The 24,677-nt window shown below is 35.3% G+C and overlaps 1 protein-coding gene across 1 annotated transcript in view; it reads right to left on the reverse strand.

Annotated features, from left to right (window-relative positions):
- Nucleotides 1–1,783: 1,783 nt before the first annotated feature.
- The window catches only part of LOC111055480 (LIM domain only protein 3), a 180,983-nt gene continuing 158,089 nt past the window's right edge, over nt 1,784–24,677 (reverse strand). Inside the window, exons 5-6 of the mRNA XM_022342696.2 lie at nt 12,071–12,212; nt 1,784–3,958 (exon numbers count right to left, since the gene is read on the reverse strand). Coding sequence (XP_022198388.1) covers nt 3,836–3,958; nt 12,071–12,212 — 265 coding nt within the window. The 3' untranslated portion in view covers nt 1,784–3,835. The remainder of the gene's footprint in view (nt 3,959–12,070; nt 12,213–24,677) is intronic.

Raw genomic sequence — 24,677 nt, forward strand, 5'->3', positions numbered from 1 at the left:
CTTTTGTTAGGATCGGTGTGACAGATATTGGGCGGTAACTTGATGAACACTCTTTCTCATCCTTCTTATAAATGCGCAGCACTCAAGATGGCTTCAGCATTTCTGGATATACTCCTTCTATCACACATTTATTAATACAATGGGTAAGAGGAATTATTATACAATTTATAATCTTCTTGAGCATATTACTTGAAAAGTCATGAATATCTATGGTATCGGAAGATTTCAAACTTTTAACGATATTCAAAACTAGCTCCAGTGCTACTTCAGTGAAAGAAAACTTATCCCTTAGTGGTTCATTCTTTCTATGTAAAGTTATAAGCTCTATTGCCGTTTCAGAAGGCCTTACAATACTGCCACAAATCTCATTCACAGATTGAACACAAAAATTATTGAAAATATCTGGAGATATTTTACAGGCTCCTTCTGTTCGCTTTTTGCAACTGAATTAATCACATTACATTGTCTTTTGCATTTATTACTGGAAGATTGGATGCTAGAAACGTTATTCTCTTTCTTAGCCTCATTTAAAGCGAACCTATATTTTTTCCTGGCTGTAAAGTACCTTGATTTCATCTCATCTGTTTCACACAGTCTATTAGCTATTATCATCACGACGATGATATCAGCTAATAGAGCATTGTGAAAAAGTACAAGTCACGACTGCTGAGGAATGTGAGGCTGAAACATCACAGTACTAGGGAAATACTTTCCAGTGGGGCACTCAGTGCACCAGTGTACCTGTTAAACCAGATAAGAGAGATGACAACATAGCCTAACAGGGATTCCGCTTCTAAAACTAATGATCAAGTGCTTTGAAGAAACTTTTCGTGAACGATGTGAATAGTGAAGGAAGCTTGCGAAAAAGACTGGGGTAGCCGAATCAGAGTGATTTACATTCAGAGTGTACTTCCCTAAATGGGGAAAGTTGGGGAAAGGCACTTGCCGGATGAATGGCGATGTGTCGGTGAGTCTAATAAATACAACTGGCAGATGTTTTTCCCCGTAAGCATCTGTGGTCATTATTTATTGTAACACTCCCCAACTTTACAAACGACGAATGAATTCTTTCTCCCTTGAGAATTTGTCTACAGTGAAAGTTCATGAACCGATACTAGCATTTCACTCCAATCAATAAGATTATATGTTCCTGATTCTCTAAATTTCTCAAAGCTGAGAAGATCTTTGTAGAGTATAATATAATAATAAGAGCTCAGGCCCAACCCTATGCCTATTCGGAATGGAGTGATTGATTCATCATAGAATCTATCAAGTTCTAGTTATAAAACATGTTACACCCGGAAAATAAATTTTTAGTATGCTGGAATGCTACTTATTATAATTGTTCTACTTGAGATCCTTCAAATAACTGTCGAGGAAGGATAGAAAATGCTACATATCCTTGATATCTAAGAAATCGCAGCTACCTTCTCTTCTACACTTCACCTTCGTCGCTTCATTCTTATGTTTTGATCCAAAACTATTCCAAGCGTAATAAATATCATAGAACAGTCAAGGTTTCTTAAAATTTAAATACTATATCATTATAATAGATTGATTAATGATTTGAGTTACTATCTTTATTAAGGGCGGATTTAGGGCTCCAGGTCCTCTCTGCCGCACAAACCTAGAGTGAGTAGGAGAAATCAGGAGTGGAACCAAGAGTAAAATGATTGATTAATCTGATAATCCAAATGCCTTTGAAAAACTATACATTTGAATGTGAAACTTTTCACGAGATCTGAGAACGAGGAGCAAGGTTCAAATAATGAAAAACATGACATAGTTCTTAATCGATTTTATTATTTTATTATCTACAATGTAAGTTGGACTTACAACGATCAACAAAAGACTTATAAGTATTGATAACTGCTCAAAACAATATTTCAACTACACATCAGAAACAAATTCGAAGTTTGATGTATATAACTTTATGAATTCAAAATCAAGCTGCATTTGAATCAGTTTATGAAGTTTTTAACGAATTGCAGTCTTCTTTTTTGATAAACTGTCTTTTCTCAACAACTCTCAAAAACTCTATAATTGCAATGATATCCACATAATAATTCCTAGGATGAATCTACATAAAATATGAAGATTAAAATTTCCTCTAAACGGTAACATCAATATTTGTTAGGACTATGATCAACAATTCCACACTTATTACATTGTTATGCATATTTTATAATCATATCAAGAGAAAATCATATATTGTCAATGACGCTCGATAGAAAATATATCTTTGGAATGTATTTGGCTTAGATGAATAAATTCATGATTCAATATGAATGGTCATACTCATTATTCCCATATTGCATATGAGGTTGAAAACATCATGGACATACATATTATCAAGAGCATTATATCGTTAATTTAAGACAGTGATAAGTTTAATTCCTCGTATCTTATGAGATGATCAAGTTTTCAACCTTATTATTTGAAATACAAACTATTTGAACAGAGACTGTATTATTATTACATACTCTCGAGAATACATATATTTCATCAACACGAGACACTTCAATATAACATATATTGATTCATCCTTTTTTTACATCTCCAAATATCTATAACACTTTGTTATTCATACAATATTGACCTTCCATTACATTTTTCTCAGAATTGATTCTTTATGCATTCTTTGACATTCAAAATTATTCTAAAAATTCTGAGAAGGTTGAGGAGAATAATAGGAATTAAGTTAATCATCAACATACAACATTTTCAGTTATTCCATTCTTGTCCAAAACAAGAATGTCGAAAAACTACATAATCACTTGGAGAACATCCAAGAAAACTTCAACTTACGACATCTAATTCTTAGATTTTTTCATGAATACCCCTCACATTTTTGAGACTATACATCTGTTTGTCATATCAATATGAGACAATTTCTGTCCATCAGATATGAATTCACTACTCCGTTGGTGATCTATAAGTGGCTGAGCTCATGCAATCTTCAAATACAGTATTTCAACAATAATTTGAAAGTATAGTATTTCACCCTTCACCCTTGTATACATTCATTTTGGAAGATTATACACTTACAATTATTCATTTAACTTACAAATATTCATTTAGGTTATTTTGATGATATATATTCTATAATATAAGACTAGATCAGATGATTGATAATGTACAACAGTAGTTATTTTCGTTATATAACAATAAAAAAACTATTTACATAAAAACTCATGATATTTTACAAGAAATTATAATCATGATTAAGAGCCTTGTATGGATGGTTGGAGTCTTATGGGTGACCAGAATATCGACTAGATTGTCTTGGGAAGATGATGTTTGAGGATTGACAAATAGTTGTCGATGATATAAAATTTGTTGATTTCTAGAGGAAATTCTACTTACACTGTAGCACCTAGAGAAGTATTTCCCCATCCAACTATCGATTAATTTATCCATCAATTGATCTATTAAATCTCTCCCGATGAACAGTTATTGTCAAACTAATAATGGAAGTGATAGCTGTGACACGTAACAAGTACATTAGTAAGTTGTTATTCTTTGAGAAAGGTTGTGAAGATATGATCAAGTCTCCAACCATCCATGTGTTGTCAGAGTATTTACAATCATTTACATAACATAATAATAACTATCAACTATCAATCGAATTATACATAATAACAAGTGCATGAAGTTCACGGTAACTAATAAAATAGACACTTTGCAGTGCTTTTCAATTCGATATCATTTTTCGTTTGCGATCTTTGGTTTGCGTTACACTGAAGCCAGACGGTTGGAATGTTTGGGCCAAGTCGGGACGGCTGGTTCGGAGGTGGGTCTATCTGTTGGAAGACCTGGAAGTCATCCTCGACAATCATTTGACATCGTAGAGGAGGGGTGGCTCGGCGGGTGGCGCAGCGGGGTAGTGGTGACCGTTGGTCACAGGTTCGCCCCCATTGGTCACTCGACGATCACTGGCTCCGCTTGCTCCTGCTGGCTGTAACATACAAAACACAAACAACTTTCAATTTCCACTATTAAGAAAGAAATATATCAAATACACCCACTGTACAAAAAGCGTTGATATTCATTAGAAGTGTTTCTCTATTGGAAAAAGAGGGATTTGATTTCGGCTGTTACATCATTATCAATCTAGAAAATTTAACATTTGTAGTTTACCTGAATTGATCGTTACGGACACATCATTTATCTCTTGATATCTCAAACAATCTGATGAGTTTTTCAATCTCAATCTTACTTTTATCAGCATGGACTTTAATCAGAATGAAGGAATTTGAAATTATTGAATATGAATGAGAGAAATCTAATCTTATCAATACTAATTCACCGATTAGATTGTGTTCACTAGCTTCAGTGATTGATGTTGATGCATAAATGAGTCGAAAAATGAGTGACTGTAGCATGTCAAGTATTCTTACTCAAAGAATATAATATATTCCATTCCTCAAAATAACTCCAACATTGAAGCTCATTTCCCACAAAGTGAATATTAGCAGTAGTTCAATATCAACTGCAACAGTTTGAACTTCTAGAAAGTTCTAGAAATTTATAATACTTGAATTCATGACGTACTGAAGATATCAAACTTGACTCTCATAGGCATCTTCTTATGAAAAACACATCATTCTTGAATTTTAATTCTGAATCTATTCAGAAAATTCTTGAATGAATCACGATGATGGTTGTAAACTAAAAATGAGATGTGATAAGAGCGTTCAGAGGATTGGTGCAATCGGATACACGTTTTTCATGTCAGACAGCACTAACTTACAGGAGAAGTTTCTGTGTTGGGATTATTGGTGGGAGAGCAGAGGATGCTGGTAGAAAAGTATGGGTTGATAGAGAGGAATAATATTGGAAATCCCTGATTTCCGAACGGAAAACAAATGATTCGGTATAATTGCACCGTAGTGTGTGGGGATCAAGGGAACAGGGTGTAGCAAACTTTGTTAGAGTTCCAATTTATCTAAATCAAACATGGAGAAGAGAGTGAGAGGCTTGTGGTGGAGAGGAGAAGAGACAGAAGAGAAAAACAAGGAAGTAGCGCGCTTGCTGCAAATAGCAGGTAGAGTGCAAGTGGCGTGCTCTCTCACGACAAATGAGGCCGATTTACGCCCCAAAATAAGAAAGACATCAACTTGCCTCCTCTTCCAGCACTTTTTCTCCTACCTGGATACTCATATGGCTTCATCATTTCGGTCCTAAATCTTGCTTCGGATATTCGGAAAAATGGGAAATATAATATTGATATTTTTTGGACCATTGTTTCCCAAATTCTCGATTGTAATGTATCCTCATTTCATGTAACCTAAACATTTCAAGAATAATGAGAATGCAGCATGTGAACCTCAAATGCTTATGAATTAATAAGCTATTGTCTTCAATATTTTCAAAACGAATACTATCGTCTCTAATTATTTGTAACAAAATGAGTCATGATGCATTTTGACTGTCATCACACACAAAGAAAACTGAAATGAACAGTAGAATAGCACATAAATTCTGGTGTTAAAGTGATCATGAACTACTAACGGATAATGCTTTATGACTCGCTTTGTTTGAGTTGTAGCTTGTGAGACATCAATGATGAGCAGAAGAGAAATTGATAGTGGAACAGGATTGGGACGATAGACTAAGAGCATGTTGAGACGAGTAATAGATGATAGAAAAGAAGTATGAGAAGTGTAGATATAAGACAATGGGTGAAGGAAAAAAGGAGGAGTGGTAAGGTTTTGGGTAGGAGAGGGGAGTATGGATAAGGATTGGTGTAGGAGAAGCATGAGTGAGGAGTGGTGAAGAATGAAGCAAGGATGGACATAGATGGAATGATTGATGATGAAGGAAGCAAGAGAAGTCGAACTGGCGAAAGAATGTTGAAAGAAATAGAGGTAAGTGAAGGTGATAAGCGGCCAGAAATGAACTTTGCGGTTAAGCGGGTTGCGGGAGCCAACTGTTCAGGGGCAAGCATTGGGTTTTTAGTGGATAGCTATGGGTAGTTCAGTGTGTAGACTATCAAGTCTGTAAGAGGCCACAGGCATAAAGTAATCTGCGGGTTTACGAGCCCATTACAAAGTCTGAATGTAGTTTTCGGTCTTGATGTAATTGTTCTCAGCAAGGGGAGACAAGGCCTGGTGGTGAAGAAGGGGTAGTGGTAGTGGATAGGAGAGGAGAGTGTCATAAAGGAGCACCACTGATAAGCCCTCCTTGTTAGCTCCTCACTATAAAGACGACACAGAACTCCCCGGTCGATTGTTTCAAACCTTTATCCAAGACTGCGATCTATCTCCAATTTACAGCGATTTCCCTTACTCAAGCACACGCGCACGCACTTCCTTGAATGCTCAGCCCACCAGTCTTGCTGAGACCCTTCTGCGGCTGCAATCATCGACATCATCGTTGATAGGGGTAACCAACCCTCGAGCGCTAATTGTCAACCGCTGCCACTGATTCCTCGTTCACAAGTCTCAAGATAGTTATCCGCTTTCGGCAACTCTGTAACCGACTGTCAATGGCAACTACATGAACTAGGAATAGTTTTCCAAGAAGGGCTGTGTTGGAATTGTGGAATTTATCCGTCTAAATCTGGATGTGCTGTGTTTTCCTCAATTCTTAGTGAGTACTACTGTCTTTAATAGAAAAAGAGTATATATTTTCAATGGTAGTCTAATGACTTGTGCTTGACCCTTCAACAAAACAAATAAATAATTCCTGGTATATGTTGTAAACTTTTTCCCAATATGATTGTTCTAGAATCACAACCATGAATTCAGTAAGTATTATGCAGTGGCTTATAGAACATAGGACAATGAGAAAATAAAAGAGGTAAAAGAGAAACAACATGTCTTGAAGGGTACTCGTATTTGTTATTTCCTGATAAATATGATTAGCCCTCACCAAAAGTTAATATTTACAATGATAAAATATGAATATTGTAGCTATTGTACTGTACATGGGGGAAAAATGAACAATAGTAGAGATTTTCACTAGATCACTTTAACATGCAGTTTACCATAGAATCGAATTCTGGAATTCATTTTCACTACAGTTGACAGTAATAGACAGTGTTAAAGTGAATTGGCTCCTTTCAACTAGAAAAGATCCTACAATAAAAAACGTATTCCAGCTTTATATTAGGGGATTATCAGTCTCAGCTCAATAAATGATTGTGAGAAATAAAATTTTCATGAGAAACTTTCTCCTCTCCACATTGAAATCTTTTTTAGGTGCCAATAAATTGCTGTCCCCATTTTCTGTTGAACTTGACTTTATTTCTCTCATATAAATATGGAGCATGTTAGAGCCCATCTCTAATCGAAAACGTACGATAATAGGCAACCAATACCAGTTTATTCCGCGAATAAGATTGATAGGTCCGTGTGCAAGTGACTTGATGATGCTCCATTAGTTGAATGTAATTCGATTAATTAATCATTGCAGAAAACGCTAATCGAACGAGCGAGCGCACAAGCGTAAGAGATAGACGCTGACGATTAACAACTGTCAAATACAGCAATGCCAATGACTGCATTGTGAGTGAACGAAGCAGCAGTGGCGCGTGTGATCACGTGACATTACACCAACTCAATCACCAACAGATGCCTGTGCATTCATTCTCATCTGTCATTATTGATTGAATGGGAAGCATCTATATATTATTTGTAAGGAACTCATCTCGCCGCTCATTGGCTGCAAATCTTTCAATGGGGAAACCAGGATTAACTATTAAAATTTAAATTTTGTTTCACTGGGAAAATTTTTAGACCTGAATCATGTAAGGTCCACTGAAAATGTACCTGAAGACAAAATGTTTGAGGTTAATCAGATCGGAACATAAGAAGAGCAGAACACAATTTCCTGCAGTTAGCCTATCCTCCACACGAGAAAACGAATGATTAGGAACGCTTACCAAATCGGTTTTCATCCGGTGGGAGAATTGGCAAGGAGTGAGAGGGGGAATCTGAGTTAGTCTTTTCCAACACACTTCTGACGTTCGAGAACATTGTTGCTATCATTCTCTTGCGTCGTCTTTCACTTCCAATCCCTTCGTTGTTCTAAATGATTGCCACTTCAGGAAAACAAATGACCGTCTCCACAAATAACACGCACAGACCAGGAGCAAATTGAATTACCGCTTTGTAGCGTCTTTGAAGGTGGGTACAAACGAGGAAGGATCTCTATTGCAATAATTGTAATGTATCTTCGTTGTATCTCAGATGTGATCATTATTTCCTGAACTATTTCAATCGAATAAGTTATATAAAACTCTTTCAATTGAAGTAAGTAGAGATTCGAGATAGCCCAATGAGATTTTAATCTAGAATATAGTTCAACTTATCATGTCAGTTCCCTATAGAATCTAGTGCCTGTACTGACGATGTTCAATATTGTGATAGATGTGAATTGTTTGAGTAATTTCCTGATCTGCTTTTATACAAAACACGCTTTAAGAGCCTTACTGGCATTAGTATTACTGGTAATCAACCATATAATCTCAATACAGGATGAATAACTATCATGGATTCATTTTTGAGGTAGGTAGATGAATAATCAAGTTGGAGAACTGAACATTGGTATATCATCTCATCGGGAGGCACTCAATGCTAGTTGCTAATCACATGTTTCATGGTTTATCCAATTTGAATGCTCTATTTTCTTGTCTCAATTTCTCTTCTCATTTTATATCTTATATTGAACCTCTCAATCTTCAATGCATTGAATTAATGAATAATCAAAAATATATTGATGATTGAATGACTATTTCTGATCATGACTATTTAATTTGGAAAGAATATTGAAAAGGAATGAACTGCATCCAATGTTATCGGAAAATCGAATAATGATAGAAGGTCGTTCAATATAAGAACCCAAAGAAAAATATTCTCAATCATTCATACCAGGAGTTTGAAACTATAGCGAGAACTCAATTTATTAAATCTTCAACCGGTTATTATTCTGATGAAATAGGCTTAGAAGCCTTCCACGAGAGACATTAATTCTTCCGCTTGAATACAGAGGGAAAATGAGTAGCAGTTGCTAATAATTGATGATGTTTTCTTTTCTTCCATCTAAATGGATTATAAAGGTGTAGTAGCGGTACGGTCTTTAGGAGGGGTTCAGGACTGATGATGTTCTCAAGAAAAACAGTTGTTCACCGATGTTTCTTTTTTCATTCTCTTGTGTGGTTTATCACGTTTTCCTTCTCTTTCTTCTTTCGTGAAGACGTGGCACAATGAAGAACTAAATGAAGCGTGTGTGTGCCTATCAGTCGTAACCGAGACATTAGGTTGGAGGCATGCTCGGGGATAAAGAGAAGGTGAGAGGGAAAGCACCGAAGAACTGGAAAATTAGGCAACATCAGAATGAACAATGTGCTCATAAGAAACAGTGTTCAGCTCCGTCGGAGATTCACATCATTTACGGAACGGGTGTTCTTCTCTCCTCTTTCTCCAATCATCAAAGTTCATCTTCGGGTGTTCTTCTCTCCTCTTTCTCCAATCATCCAAGTTCATCTTCTATTGAAAATGATATTACTTCCTTGAGTGACTATGTTTTGGTTCAATAGAATGTTCATTTCTTGAATGCAATTGGGTAGTGCTAGTTTAAGCCCAATGAGCTTTTTCAATTCAATCATTCTTCGATCAGCTTCTACTGATCAAGGACCAAGGAGTGGGAGTTTGAATGAAATATTCTCCGTGAATAAAACTTGCAGTAATCAAGATTTGACAATTGATATTTTAAAACTAATATTGTTTGAACAACATTGTAATTGTTCCAATTAGCTAAAATTTATCAATTTATCAATTTGAGAATGAATTGAATGTAATATAGAAGCTTGAAAGAAGTTGATAATATATTAAAAATATCAATCATACCGAATGTAACCTATCGTAGCTCAACAGTCAATTGATTTCTCAATATCAGATTCACTTTATCATTATAGCCTATCGAGAATATGAACAAGTATATCAGCAATATATGGCGATATTATAACGCAGATAAAACCACTCTTAGTACTCATTGATTTTTTCATGGTGGTAAGACTTTTCTCTATGATTTTCAAAGATCTAAAAACTTTGGTCAGTAAGAGTAATTATAACTATTCGTGGAGGATAATTAATTGGTTTAATGATGTAGAGGGGAAGCGAGCGAGGGCAATGTAGTTTCTCAAGTCCTGGAACTGTTCAATCAACTTCTTCAAGGAACAAGCTTTGTTGTCCTTCCATCAGCAAAATAACCAACTGTTCTTGGCAAACAAACAGCTTGTCTTAGTCCTACGAAATGATCCTTGAGACCTGAAGCAAGGTGAGCCAAAGTTCAAGCAAAGGACAACCAAGAGCTGATACCTCCTTGTCTACTACCTTATCTTCATTATACACCAACATTGCAAAATTCGATTCAGCGAAGACTCTTGTGGTCTGAGGCACTAGTTCCCCTTCAGAACATGTCCTTGCGATAAGACAGCCTCAAGGTAAGATGAGACACCGTTTCCGAGGTACAGTGAGGGAATAAGGGGTTCCTTGTAAGAAGCTGATCCCAACTCCAAACTTGTCTATTCCTTCCTTTTGTTTACCCGAGATCTTACACGTTAATTGATCCTACTTGTTAAATCCCACCCTATCGCTTCACAGTATCCACGTGTTGAATTCAGGATTGCATACATTTTGCCCGTGGAATTGGTTAGTGAATTAAATAGATATGATATATAGGATATGAATATGATAAATCGAGTATTATTTTGAGAGATGATAATTTTCTCTGCATCTCGATAACATATCTAATTACGATAAATTCAATAAACTTGAATATAGACTAGATTCTATTCACATCACATCAGTCTGAATTATTAGATAATCATTTATCAAAATAGTCTCACAGACACTTAAAAATAGCTACAATAGTTACATGCCGAGTGTGTATCTTCATTGATAGGGGAGTAACAATCGAATATATGAGAAGAGAAGTATCATTAAAAAATCATACCACTCCAAAGAGCAATAATTCAATTACGATTTCTTAAAAAAAAATTTTTTTTTAATCTTCTGACGGAGAGTAAATGTAACATCAAGCTCACAAACTTGCAGTTAGTTCACAAGTGAGCACACAAATTTGTTTACATTTTGTTATGATCATTATCATGGTACAATTCTGATTAAAAGATTAGAAAACTCAAATAAAACTCTTCAAACTCAAACGTACACTCGCTATTTACACTTGCTATTTGAACAGCAATCACAAATCGGGTGAACTATTGTACACAAGCAGATAGAGAGGCCTAGTGGAGTAGTGGACATATGTCATTGCCATGGGAATTGTGGCATGTGAAGCGTCAGGGTCAACCACCACTTACACCTTGGCAGTGAATGTAATCATAGATCCCAAATACACAACGATGGGATCAGAAGACAACGGTCTTCGGCTCCGACCTCAGACATGCCCCAAGATGCTTGCGGAAGACCGCAAAATAAACAAAGGGGACGGCTCTTGTTATGTTGTGTTAGATGGACGCTGTTGCAGTGGCAAAGATGTCCACTCCACTTACTCACATAATGGAATGTGATACAATGTGACGTCAACAAGGAAACATATTATCATGAATACTGAAAGGTACTGACCAGAAATTCTATAAGATTTTATATGAGAAAAAATAGAATAGGAATCGAAGTTTGTAAAACTATTCTAGGGATAAATAACACTGACAAACCGAAAAATTCTAGATCTTGTTGAACTTCATTGTGTTATTATCTTCTTCGAATCATCAATTGTGCTCCCGTTTCTAGATATTTCAGGTCTGACCTTTCAACTAGAAAAAATAGAAGAACAACAACAGGTTTTTCAAGTGTTTCAAGACTTGTAGTTTTTTCCTTTATTTTTGTTGAGAACATCAATTAATAGATAAGGAATCATTCCAATTCACTCATATCTTTAATTATTTGAATTTGATAAAGTAGATGCTTCGGCCGAAGGAGACTATAAAAACTCGAAGTCTATAAAAAGTCGAAAGAGATACGAAGAAAAACGTTAGGCATCAATATGACACGAAAAAATAAAACTCTTACAAATTCCAATATCATACAGGTATATTTCTTACCGGAATGTGATTGGTGTGCCTCTTGAGTTGTGCAATGGTAGGAGGGTTGTAGGCCATGTTTGCAAACACAAGCCTCTCTTCGTAGTCGTATTCACACAGGATCTTGTTTTCACATAAGTAGAATCTGTCTCCAACACAGAATCTGTAACGGAAGGAAATGATATATATCAATTGATTGATCGATAGTTTCAAACATCACAGTTGAACATTTCAACAAAATAAAAATAATATAGCTACTAGAGTATCTGCATAATGAGAGTACATCAATGAATCCTGAATATCGACAAGAATGTTGCCCATAAAAGAAAAAACAGAGAACAATCAAAATGGAAATAGCAAATCCACGATTCCAAAGTAAACAACTAGTGGGAAGTACTGCCTTACTGTATTTCTTTTAATATATTTAATGGAATTATACAAAACTCGCTCAAACCCTCGAGCTAATCTAGAGTGACTAGTTTAATTATTATTTTGATGTGAGGGTTGTGACGAAGAAGCAAGCCATCAAACTTGCAGCAAGACAACAGAATCCAAATCACAGCTATCAGCATTAAGATGGATGTCACAATGGCTGTCTTCAGCCTCCAGTCACCCAACAGAGATGATGATCATCTTAATGGAAGAGCATAAAGTTGAAGTTCAACAATAACTTAAGTTTGGATGCGCTTTGTTGCTCACTCAAGTTTCAACTGCTCTATAGGGTTAACGTGTCAGACAGTTTTGATGTGTCTGCTCCCATTCAAAGTGTCTTCGGATAACGTAATCACTTATCAATCCTCTATAATGGTTGAATTCTGTTGTCTTTTCAGAATCATAACATAATTCGACGATAAGATTTTCTACTCCATGAAAGCAATGCATGTCATGCTCAAGCACAATCAACGCTTAGAATTGAAGTGTTGAAGGAATCGTTATCAATCTAAAAAAAACAAACAAACAAAAATGCTTTTGATTTATTAAATACATTTGTTATTAGAATTTCATCATCTAAGTGATAGTTTGTTCCTGTGAGAATTTTTTCATGTCATGCTAAAACCATTTAGATCCTGATAGAAACTCTCTATACTAAAACATTTGCAAGTCTCAATGTAACTCTTATAAGCTACCACAATCTACTCTCATGGTCACTCACTTCTTCCTATTTATAACGACCGTCTATTCCAAATATACCAATCAACTCAACCAATACAAGTACCTCAAAAATTAGACATCTACTGAAACGCGTCCTGTAACTGAGACTCACAGTGTTCTAGTCCAGTCACTATATACATTGGTGCATGCAATTTATATTGTAGTTCTGACTTTTTAATATATATTTTTGGGTACATAAGAGAAGTCCAGAACCAATTTCTTCATGCAAAATTTTTCTGTGCTAGATACAGAGTGGCCCAATAACCTAGTATTTTCGGCTCATTTTCCAGTTTTCAGCTATTTCTGACAAATCTCGTAATCAGACAGAAAGATTTGCTCCTGCCTTTTTTTTAGATTATAAAATTCTGAAAAAAGGTCATTTGAAACTCTCTATCTCCAATGAGTACTGAGTTATGATTTTTCAAAAATGAGTGGAATTTGAAGAGGAAAATCAATTTTGATGAATTTAAGTTTTTGATCAACAATATCTTCCAATTTTTACCATTTAGATGTATAATTCAAAATCGCTCTGGGCGTATTTTTGTGCTCTACAATCTGAGATCAGGTTGAGTGCTCTATCTTATGAAGATTTCCAGGTACACCTGACAACAATGCTCCTTGTATTGTGAAAAACACCTAATTCCAGCTTCAACCATCATCTCCAACTACATAGTTTTGACATTGATATTTCGCACGATGACATAAGTTGATTATATTATGTTCTATGAGAATCACCTGTTAGATGCACTCCATTCCAGTATTTCCTAGTGAAGAGGCGCGCTTAAGGACACCTCAAGGATCAAAATTTTAAACACTTATAACTTTTGACACAGTGCTCAGATTTCATCGTAATTACACTTTATTCTTCTCGTCTCGTCAAGGCGATCCAGAATCATGCATCATAAGTTACATTCAGTCAAAAATGGAAAATTTATTGTTGAGTGTGCTTAAGCCACATACATATACAAAAAAAGGCCTTTTTCTATATTCAAAGCTGCATGTCTTATGAAATACTTCTGATAAAATTTCCAAATCTAGTGAGAATGTGAAAATTGTCCCCCTCTACCCACTCCAATAAATAATACTTTCGATTCCAATACAATTCGAAAGTTACAGGAGATTTTAAAAATGGCTATTTCAGTTTTTACATTTTTCTCGTGATTTTACTGTTGATCAAGAGTTTCTAAAACGAGTCTGATTCATCATAGAAACTCATGATTAATTCCAAATTGTAGATAAATTCATCCTCCACTAGCTCAATTGCCTGAAATTAATCTTGAATCACTTTTCCCTATCATAGAAATGCCAAAACCGTTAATATGAGAAAAATATTTACAATTTCCGAATTTTTTTCAACAATCAAAACTTACTTTACGAACATATTTTTCCATGAATCGTTCACAGCAGATGAAAGATAATATTCTATTGTACATTTCAAGATCAAGAAATGATTTTTATAATAAGGGGTTACCGAGATACTTAGCTTTGAATATAGAAATTGGCCATTTTTTGGGTATTGGAATATGGATGGGCTTAAGTAAACTCAACAATAAATTTCCCATTTTGCGACTGAATGTGACTTTTGATGCATGATTCTGGATCGCCTTGACTAGACGAGAAGAATAAAGTGTAGTACGATGAAATCTGAGCACTGTGTCAAAAGTTATAAGTGTTTGAAATTTTGATCCTTGAGGTATCCTTAAGCGCGCCTCTTCACTAGGAAATACTGGAATGAAGTGCATCTAACAGGTGATTCTCATAGAACATAATATCATAAACTTATGTCATCGTGCGAAATATCAATGTCAAAACTATGTAGTTGGTGATGATGGTTGAAGCTGGAAATTAGGTGTTTTTCACAATACAAGGAGCATTGTTGTCAGGTGTACCTGGAAATCTCTATAAGATAGAGCCTGATCTTTGATTGTAGAGCACAAAAATACGCTAAGAGGGATTTTGAATTATACATCTAAATGGTAACAATTGGAAGATATTGTTGATCAAAAACTAAAATTCATCAAAATTGATTTTCCTCTTCAAATTCCACTCATTTTTGAAAAATCATAACTCAGTACTCATTGGAGATAGAGAGTTCCGAATGATCTCATTTAATTCAGAATTTTATAATCTAAAAAAAAGCTGGAGAAAATTTTTCTGTCCGATTACGAGATTTGGCAGAAATAGCTGAAAACTGAAAAATGAGCCGAAAATACGATGTTTTTGGGCCTGTATCTAGCACAATAAAATTTTGCATGTAGAAATTGGTTCTGGACTTCTCTTATGTACCCAAATAATATATAAAAAATTAGAACTACAATATGAATTGCAAGCACACCCCCTTTTTTATGTCTATATTGACTGGACTATTCTAGTGCTGAGCGCGTTCAATACCTGATTTTCATGATTACCTACAAAGTGATGAAAAATAATCTTCATTCAAAACTATGTTGACAGGATTAAAAGCTCTTCCAAATGGTATGTCGAATTGTTGGAATTTTTCAGATGTTAACCTCAAATTTGAAGATATGGAGTACAGCAATTGTATATAAGTGAATTTGGCATCATTCTCATAAAATTTCCTTCGTGAGAGGTAATTGAAAGTATTCACAAAAAATTATGAATGGATAAGAAATATCTTCAGATGATAATAATTGAAGAACAGATGAGGTAAGGAGAACTCGCATATAGATTTACCAACTCCATCACCCTTATGCATGCATGATATTCCTTTAGACAAAATGATATTCCTTTGTTGGTTCTATACATCGAAATGTCACGTAACCGAGGCTGAAAATATTGGAAGCAGTAAACCATAGCTGAAGATACTCCAGACGAGTCCTTGTTTTTCCGATATGGGAACGAAATTCATTTCCAGCCCCGGGGAGAAGAGGACATTAGAAAACAAATGTACCACAACCCCCACCCTTCACAAACCACATCCAACCACTCAATAATCCACACACCAGCCGCACTCAAAGCGGCCAATAAATATTTATGTACCAAAATTCACATTCCACATTGCTTTCATCTGCCACACATTATTCTTCCCTTTAGTATTATGACGAGGCATTATAGCCGTGTTTCACAGTATTTTATAGCATTCACAAGTTCTTCTGCACCCCAGCATTTGCATAAAGCCAGATGGTTATTACTGGGCCATCCTATGTGTGTGTTTGTTATAACACTGATAGAGCAAATTTGGTTAAGCGTATGACCTTTCCTAAACTAGCATGCTATTCAATTCAATGTGCAACTCACATGTGTGTGCCTCATAATGTACTTTGAATAGGTTTTGAATGTGAGGGAGTATATCGAGTGATATTTAGAGGTAGGACTTTTCGAATTTGATTCTCAAGGTACTGATAAAACTGAATAATGCAGAGCTTGGAAAAAGCACGTGATCTGTGACAAAGTTTCTTTCAGAAACAATTGCCTTGCTCCTAATAGGATAATGGTTTTCTCTATGATTCTTACCTGTTTATCCAACCTAACTTTCTATATTTCATTCAAATCCTCACATTTCGAGCATTCATTCTAAACAATATATATTTTTCCACAAAACTACGAGATTACTTTTCAGAAATTTCATTAAACGGAACTATTAGAATCAACCAAGCATCTGAATTGGAATGGCAATATACACAACACAAAAGTGCCAAACCAAACTCACAAGAAATCAATGGACTGTGTATACTACAAGGAATGAGAGCATCTGCCATTGGTCTTTATCGTATTCGAATGATTAATCCTATCATAATTCCAAATTCATCATGATATCAGTACTATTATAAGAGAACAATATTATAGCTTCATATCTTTTCTCATGGACAGAAAGAGAAAAGCTGAATACTTCTGACAGCACACTTTATCCGCAGAAATGTGTGAGGTTGCAGTGAAAGGAGAAGAGGGTTTGTGTTCTGCTGATAAGGTAAATAAATGCTTGACAAGGCAAGCAGAGGAGAAAAGTTGGAAAAGTGAGTGAGCATCACAATGAGAGGCGCTATCTGTTATGGTTTCAACTTGACTAATGTTACAAACTTGGCGTGTTGGAGAAGGGTCACGTACATCGGCGAAAGTAACTGTGCAGAGCAAAGAAATTCCCAAGATGGAAAGAGAAGAGAAGCTGAGGAAGATGGAAGTGAGTGAAGACCAACAACGACCAAAAATTTGTTGGGGTGAGCTGGGTTGTTGTTTTATCTTGACACAATTCAACTTTGGCGCTCGCAAACTAAGAAAACAAATGATAAAAAAGTCAAAGATACAAGCGTTTCTCTTGACAGACAGTTACTAATTTCATGAATCTGGCTACGCCTTGACTGGCTTTCTATTGTTGTTGCTAATACCTCCTCATCTGATTGTAATATTAATGAAGTGAAGAAATGTACTAAGCTGGATAAGGTTGGTGATACATTATACTGTGAGAGCTAAAATACCCTTAGACTATAATACATTATACCAAAGAGGATATAAATATCTTGGATTATATTTTTCCATGATTATACTTGAATTATAACAATAAGATATCAATTCATTCATTCAATATTACACAAACAATTTCTATAGAGGATCAAAGAAATAAAGGAAGACTAGATGTCTTTAAAAAAAATCAATAAGTTTGTTTTTGTTTTATCACTTGTTGATAGAATGAATGATTCACCTAGGTACGAGTTAAGATACAATGATTTTGTTCTAACATTATCAACAAGAAGCCTTCTAAATTTGATATTGTGAATTGAGTTGATCTTGCTACGAACAAATTTTGATAGAATTATCAAATTTTGACCACTTGAGCTGATGATAAATACTAAAAACAAAACATTCCACATACCGTACAAATACTTTAACAAGAAGAACTGTCTGTTTATCAGACATTAATAAATTTCTATTTTTTATAGTTAACAAGATAAATTCTTGATCAACTTCATATCATCACCCAACATAGTTTGTAAGATTTCTCAACCCTGTTGAGAAGCTTATCATTGAGGGGCATTGAGCTTGCACTTGATACATTGACAACGAGAAGTTCGGAGTGCGAGAAGGAGAAGAGGGAAGTCTTGGAATCCTTCGGATTAAAACAATAATGGGGTATAAGTGCAGACTGTTGTATTAGTTGGCAGTGTGTGTGTGTGTGTGTGTGTGTGTTGTGTGTGTGTGTGTGTGTGTGTGTGTGTGTGTGTGTGTGTGTGTGTGTGTGTGTGTGTGTGTGTGTGCTGGTGGAAGTTACTAGGCTAGATCGCCGAACATCAGCAGAAAGCGAGCGGTGCATTGTTTTGGGCTGGCAGCCCCATCCGGACCCTAACGGGACCTCTCATGTCTCGACAAAGTGAGCAGGATGGCGAACAGCAGCAGGAATGGAGAGAGAGCAGGATAGCGAACATAGCGAACAGAAACAGAGAACAGGAGTGAGAGTGAGACAATAAGTTAGGCATCGGGAGTGGGTAGATAAGATTCCAACACCTAACTAATGCTGAGACACAGCTTTGAAACTCTGTAGCTTGTCCCTGCTAGAGCCGACTCGTTTATCATGCAGATCCCACATAATTAATGTATCATCGGTGTACTTTTGCGACGCTAATCCCCTCTTGACGTCACCCCCTACCCCCTACCATCTTTGCAATGTCCTCTCTCAGTCCCTTGTGTCACTTTCGGTCCCGTCTTAATCCTCTTGTCAAGATCTTCGCATTCGCAAACGTCTTTGCTTTTCACCTCCAAAATAAATAAATTAACGAAATTCCATTTGCTCGAATCCTTTTCATCTGCGAAGTCGTTATTCTTTCGCAAATACTCGCTTCTGTCATCAAAACATCTTGCATGAATCGTGTGAACAGTTCTGTTTAACTGTAGAGGTTTTAAGAGATTGTTCTGTAACTCAATTAAATACATTTTAGCTTCCAAAATATTGTCTATTTTAATCAGCACATTAATCATCCGCTTTCATCATCCATCTTCATTCCCATTTATAGTATTTTTCAAGAGTTTCTGTTTCTAAAGGAGCTATAATGCTATGTTGCAGAGCAGTTAGAGAAGAGGGTGCTATAGAATAATTTCCAGAAATCCAACACAGAATCAAGAAGGCTTCTAATGACCTATCAATGATAACAATTTCCATGTTGAGTAACAGTTAATGGCATAACAATTATTTGACAGGAAAAATAAATACAAATTACAAGTTGTTAGTAATGAGGGACAGCTCAACTCATATTGTGAATTGAGAAAATATGTATCACCTCATTGTAATAATCAATGATAGTATTATCAGATTCTATCTAGTGTGCCTGGCCTTTTAAAATATAATAAAAATATAATTTAGAATATAATGTAGAATTCGGAAATAGGCCGACACATCTAGAAAATACCTAAGTCTATTCTTAATTCATGCAGGTAAACGGGCTAGAGTCAAGAAAACTTCAATTGATCTTGTCATGCCTGATTTAATAGATTTCTACTATAAACTGACACTACACTTTGAAATAGTTGAATGAAAAATACAAACAACTTCAATACTCTTCTACCGTGCTCGCCCCTGGCCTACCCGAGCACCCAATCTATTTCAACGATCATCTCACCTATCACACACGCACCATTTTCAACGCAGCTCGGCAAAGTGTAAAACAGAATTCATACTATTCTCTGTGCGAATTCGTGATGGAAAAGTGTTCGTCAAACGTAAAGAGGGTGAACGTGGTTTCATTGCACGATGTGTAAAAGACGTTCAAAACGAGAATACTCAACTGTGAGCTAGTTCAAGGTGGCATTACATTATACGTAGATGTGAGTAATCAATAATAATAATTGATTGGATGACTAAAATTTTCTATTTTATTTTTTTTTCTCTCAAGTTCATTAAGATTTCTCCCAGCTTTTTCTTTTCATGGTACTCAGCTTGGTGGATGGTTACAATCCTTGCTATAGCAATTCCAGTCTTTTGTTGCATGAGTACTTATTGTACGATTTTGTTTTTATTACCTCTTTATCTATTGTAATACTCAATACCTTCGTTGAAATGTTCTCAATTTACTTTTCGTGTTGCATTGTATCTACGAGGTCTTATCTTACAATTTCGTTGAATTTTGTATTTTCAATACAGTTTCGGCTGCTAAGCTCTCCTTATCGTTATCAGCTCTCGAAATGAGACAATCTATTTTCTCTTTCTTACCGTTATGTTGCATTAACTACTACAGAAACTTATTCTTGATAGAATTTTCAATTATAAGTAGTAGAGGTATCTGGTTAATAGGTCAGTATATATTTTATAAATTTTATAAATTTTTCCGGAAGCATTTAAAATTGGAAAAGTCGTTCCAATTTACAAAGCTGGACCAAAGAATCAATGTGTTATTTATAGACCTATAAATCTTGTTAATGTTATCCCAAAAATAATTGGAAAAACTGGTAGGTTACAGCTTGAAAAACATTTAGTGGATAACAAAGTACTTTTTGAAAATCAATTTGGATTTAGAAGAGATAAAAATATTAAGGATGATCTTTTCCACCTAACCAAAAAAAATCATGAAGGAATCGAAAATAATAGAAAGGTGCTTTTGGTCTTTATCGACTTGGCCAAAGCCTTTGATACAATTGATAGGCAAATTCTTCTGGAAAAAATGAAATGCTTAGGCATCCAAGAAAAAGCTCTGACTTGGTTTGAGAGCTACTTCAGCAATCGATCCCAGTTGGTATCAATTCTTGACCAGGTGAGTGAGTATAGGAACAGTGAATTTGGAGTGATTCAGGGAAGCACACTTGGCCCCTTGCTGTTTCTCATATACATAAAAAACTTGGGTAAAGTTAAGGTTGATAATGGTCACATCTTCCTATATGCGGACGACACGGCGCTCCTCTTTGAGGGCGATAGATGGGGTGAGGTGTATGGTACAGCTGAGCGGGGTCTGACTCTTCTTAAGCGTTGGTTCGACCAGAATAGACTCACCATGAACCTAAATAAAACAAAATGCTTACCTTTTTCTATTAGAGCTGATGGTGATCCAATTGATCAATGCTTGAGAATGCATAATTGTCACACTCCAAATGATTGTTCTCAATGTGTTTCTATCGAGCGTATGTCAGAATATAAATATCTAAAGTGCGAGATAAATTACTTTTAACACAGCTCTTTCTCGGATGGAGAGGTCCGATGCTCTATCCTCCACTAATCACTCCCACTACCTAGCAGCATTCTCCTTCTTTTGTGTCTGAGTGAGAGCAGCAACACTCCCCTCCATCTATTGCTGGCAATGTTCCAAGTAGTGTACTGGTCAGCAGGTATATTGGTTTGTGTATGTTACAGAGATGTTTTCATAACAAGAACATGAAGCAAAATGACATGGCGCATCCAATTGTGCGCAGGATGTCCGTCTGTGTTCATGCTACAAACTGTGGAGGGAGAAATGGGTTTCTCCTCTTCATGCTAAAAGTAATTTATCTCTCACTTTAGGTGTAATTTTTGACAGTATACTAAGATGGAACTCACACATTCAACAGGTTAGACATAAAGTTGGGGAATTTATGTACATTTTTTCAAACCTGAATCAGATTCTTACCCCAAAATTAATTAAACAAGTCTATTATGCCTATATTCAATCACTTCTGCAGCACGGAATAATTGCTTGGGGGGTGCATTTAAGACAAATCTTGCTCCTTTACTTATTGTACAGAAACTTATCATTAAAATAGCATTGAATAAGCCTATAAGGTACCCCACCAAAACCCTGTTTGATGAATTCAAAGTAAACAATATCAGCCAAATTTATATTAAAGCCTTGATCATGTACATTTTTAAACACAAATCAACTCTGTTTATGGGTATCCCTCACACGTATCAGACCCATTCTACTTTAAATACCGGTACCGTTGTTCCTCGCTTACTAAAAACAATCACCTCCACATCATCCCATTATAAAATCTATATACTTTTTTCCAAATTACCTGAAAAAATAAAAAACCCAGTAAATAAAAGAATTGGTCATTTAAAAAAAAATGTTGATGAGTGGATCTCTAGTATCAGTTGTAATGAACTAGAGGATTATGCTATTTCTATGTGTGTCAATGGATTATGAGTTGTGTGTGTGTGTGTGTGTGTGTGTGTGTGTGTGTGTGTGTGTGTGTGTGTGTGTGTGTGTTTCGGAGTGCATGTTGGCATCCATCTACGTCGAAGCCTGGAAAGTGTAAGTTACCTACTTGAAAAGATACTGTATTATACTATTCATAGGTATTTCAGATTTTATTATAGGTATTTTGTTGCTTGTTATTTATCATTAATTCTAAAAGCTGAAATTTTTACTTCTATCATTCTTTTCTATGATTTGTCTTCATTCTTACAAGTGTAGAATACTCAATTGTATTTGGAATTCGCTCCTCACTCACAGGCATTTGCTCATATTTGGAGCCTTCTTTACGTTTTATATTGTATAGATATTGTATTTTTGTAAAAGAGGAAGAAAATGAATCAATTTTAATTTTAATTTCAAATAACATTTGCAACTAAAGTCAGACAAAGGAAACACCAATTTCATGTTACTTTGTTGACATTCTTCATCTGATTTGGGGGTGCATTACTATCCCTCGTTCAAATAGCAATATGTCACAAAACCAAACAATATCAGTCATAAAATAACAAATTATTTACTCAAGAAAGAAAAACCTGTTGAACCAGATTTTCGTCGATAATAACCCATATAACACATTTCATAAATTTGGAATCCCCACTTTTGATTAACATTCTTGAAAGAACCTTTTGTTTCACTACACTGCACTTTCGTTGGTCTGTACGTTGTTTTATTGTCAAGGCTACGGTACCTTGTTTTTGGCAGTGAACTTCTACCAGTTGAATTTGGCTTGACGGCGATGTCATCTTACGTCCCTAGACCTATCATCTGAAGCGGTGTTACATAAAGTTGCGGAAGCAAAGGGGTGGTACATGAAGTTGGTTTGGGGTCACACATGAACCGCTGTAAATAAATGTATTACAGCATTAATTTCCAACTCTTCCTACAATATTCATTGTGACGTTATTTTTGGCGTCGCATGTGCCTTGCTGGCAGCAGTCGGTAGAGCAAAAGATTTTTGAATAATATTATTATTTTCATGACTCCTGAAAGAGAAATACCACAAATTTCTTACCAGCTCTTCAAGGAGCTCAAATAATTCTCTGCTTTCAATGGCTGCTAACGGTGGCTGCTTTATCAGTTTACAGTTCTTATGACTGATCTGGTCGACTCCACAAATATAGATGCAGAAGATCTAGATAGATATAAGGGTTCTGATTTATGTACTAGACAATATGATATCGACATCAATGCCACTCGCCACCATCTGACAAAGGGGTCAGCAGTGTAAGACGATACCGAGCGGAATCAAAGGCAATACTCTATCAGAATACCTTATAGATTCTGTTAATTTATAGTGCTGCTGCAACTTAATACTATGACCCTTGTGTTCTTCCAAATCGGATGCGATGATTCTGAATAATTCAAGTAAATCTTGAGAACATAATATTTCCAAAGATTTAATAATCAATGCTGTATATTGCCGATTTATCCAACTTATTCGGTGAAGAATATAGTCGGTTGATGATTTAAATACTTGTCAATACTGGTAATGAAATAGACTATAACAATATTTGTCATGCATGAAGATAGGATCATAAATAAAGGGTAGGCCATTCAACAAATAAAATATCTAATTTCATGAAAATATCAATGAGCAATAATAAAAGATAGAACAACAAATATGAAAATATATAGCAAAAAATATCAAAGATAGCTCAAAAAATATTTTACTTTGCTTATTATCATGTACTTCTTCAATCGGCATATATTCTTTCTATTTATATAGCTCCGTTGTCGACTTGCGGTTGCTTGTTGAATAAAATTTATGAATCTTGCTTCCGACAAATATGATAAATAAAAATATTAAAATATCTCAGGGCTTTGGTTTGGCCTCAGGTGGAAATCAGATAAATCAATTTATCTTATGAACGTGAGCTTCATAAAAAATCTTAAAAATTACTGATAAAAAAGATAAATAAGTGAGCATATATAAAATAAACCAAATATTAATGAATATTTACTCTGTGCATACTTAAATATTAAATTCTCATAAATTGTTCTTAATAAGACTCCCTTTACGTTTAGAATATTTCCGCAAATTTCAATGTTAAGTTTGATCTTCAAATAAACCTTTGACAAGCTAGCTTTATTTGATTGTGATCTATTAGTAGCACTGAGGGCCCTCTTCAATAACTTTATTAATTGAACTTGGGTGTCGATTTTCCACAATATTATTGATGGCAGTCTGGATTCATCTCAGTGTCCTAAACTTTTTCTGGAGGGCAGTTGTTGTCCTCTCCAGTTGGAAATATTTAAATCAAATGACTCATGTCATACTATGACATCACTGAGTCTTATGAAATTTTTTCTTTAATTATTGAATCAAACTTGAACTTTAACAAAAATTATTTAATGTATGAAATGGGATT

The sequence above is a fragment of the Nilaparvata lugens genome, chromosome 6 (genome assembly GCF_014356525.2).
Source record: "Nilaparvata lugens isolate BPH chromosome 6, ASM1435652v1, whole genome shotgun sequence".
Classification (NCBI taxonomy): domain Eukaryota; kingdom Metazoa; phylum Arthropoda; class Insecta; order Hemiptera; family Delphacidae; genus Nilaparvata; species Nilaparvata lugens.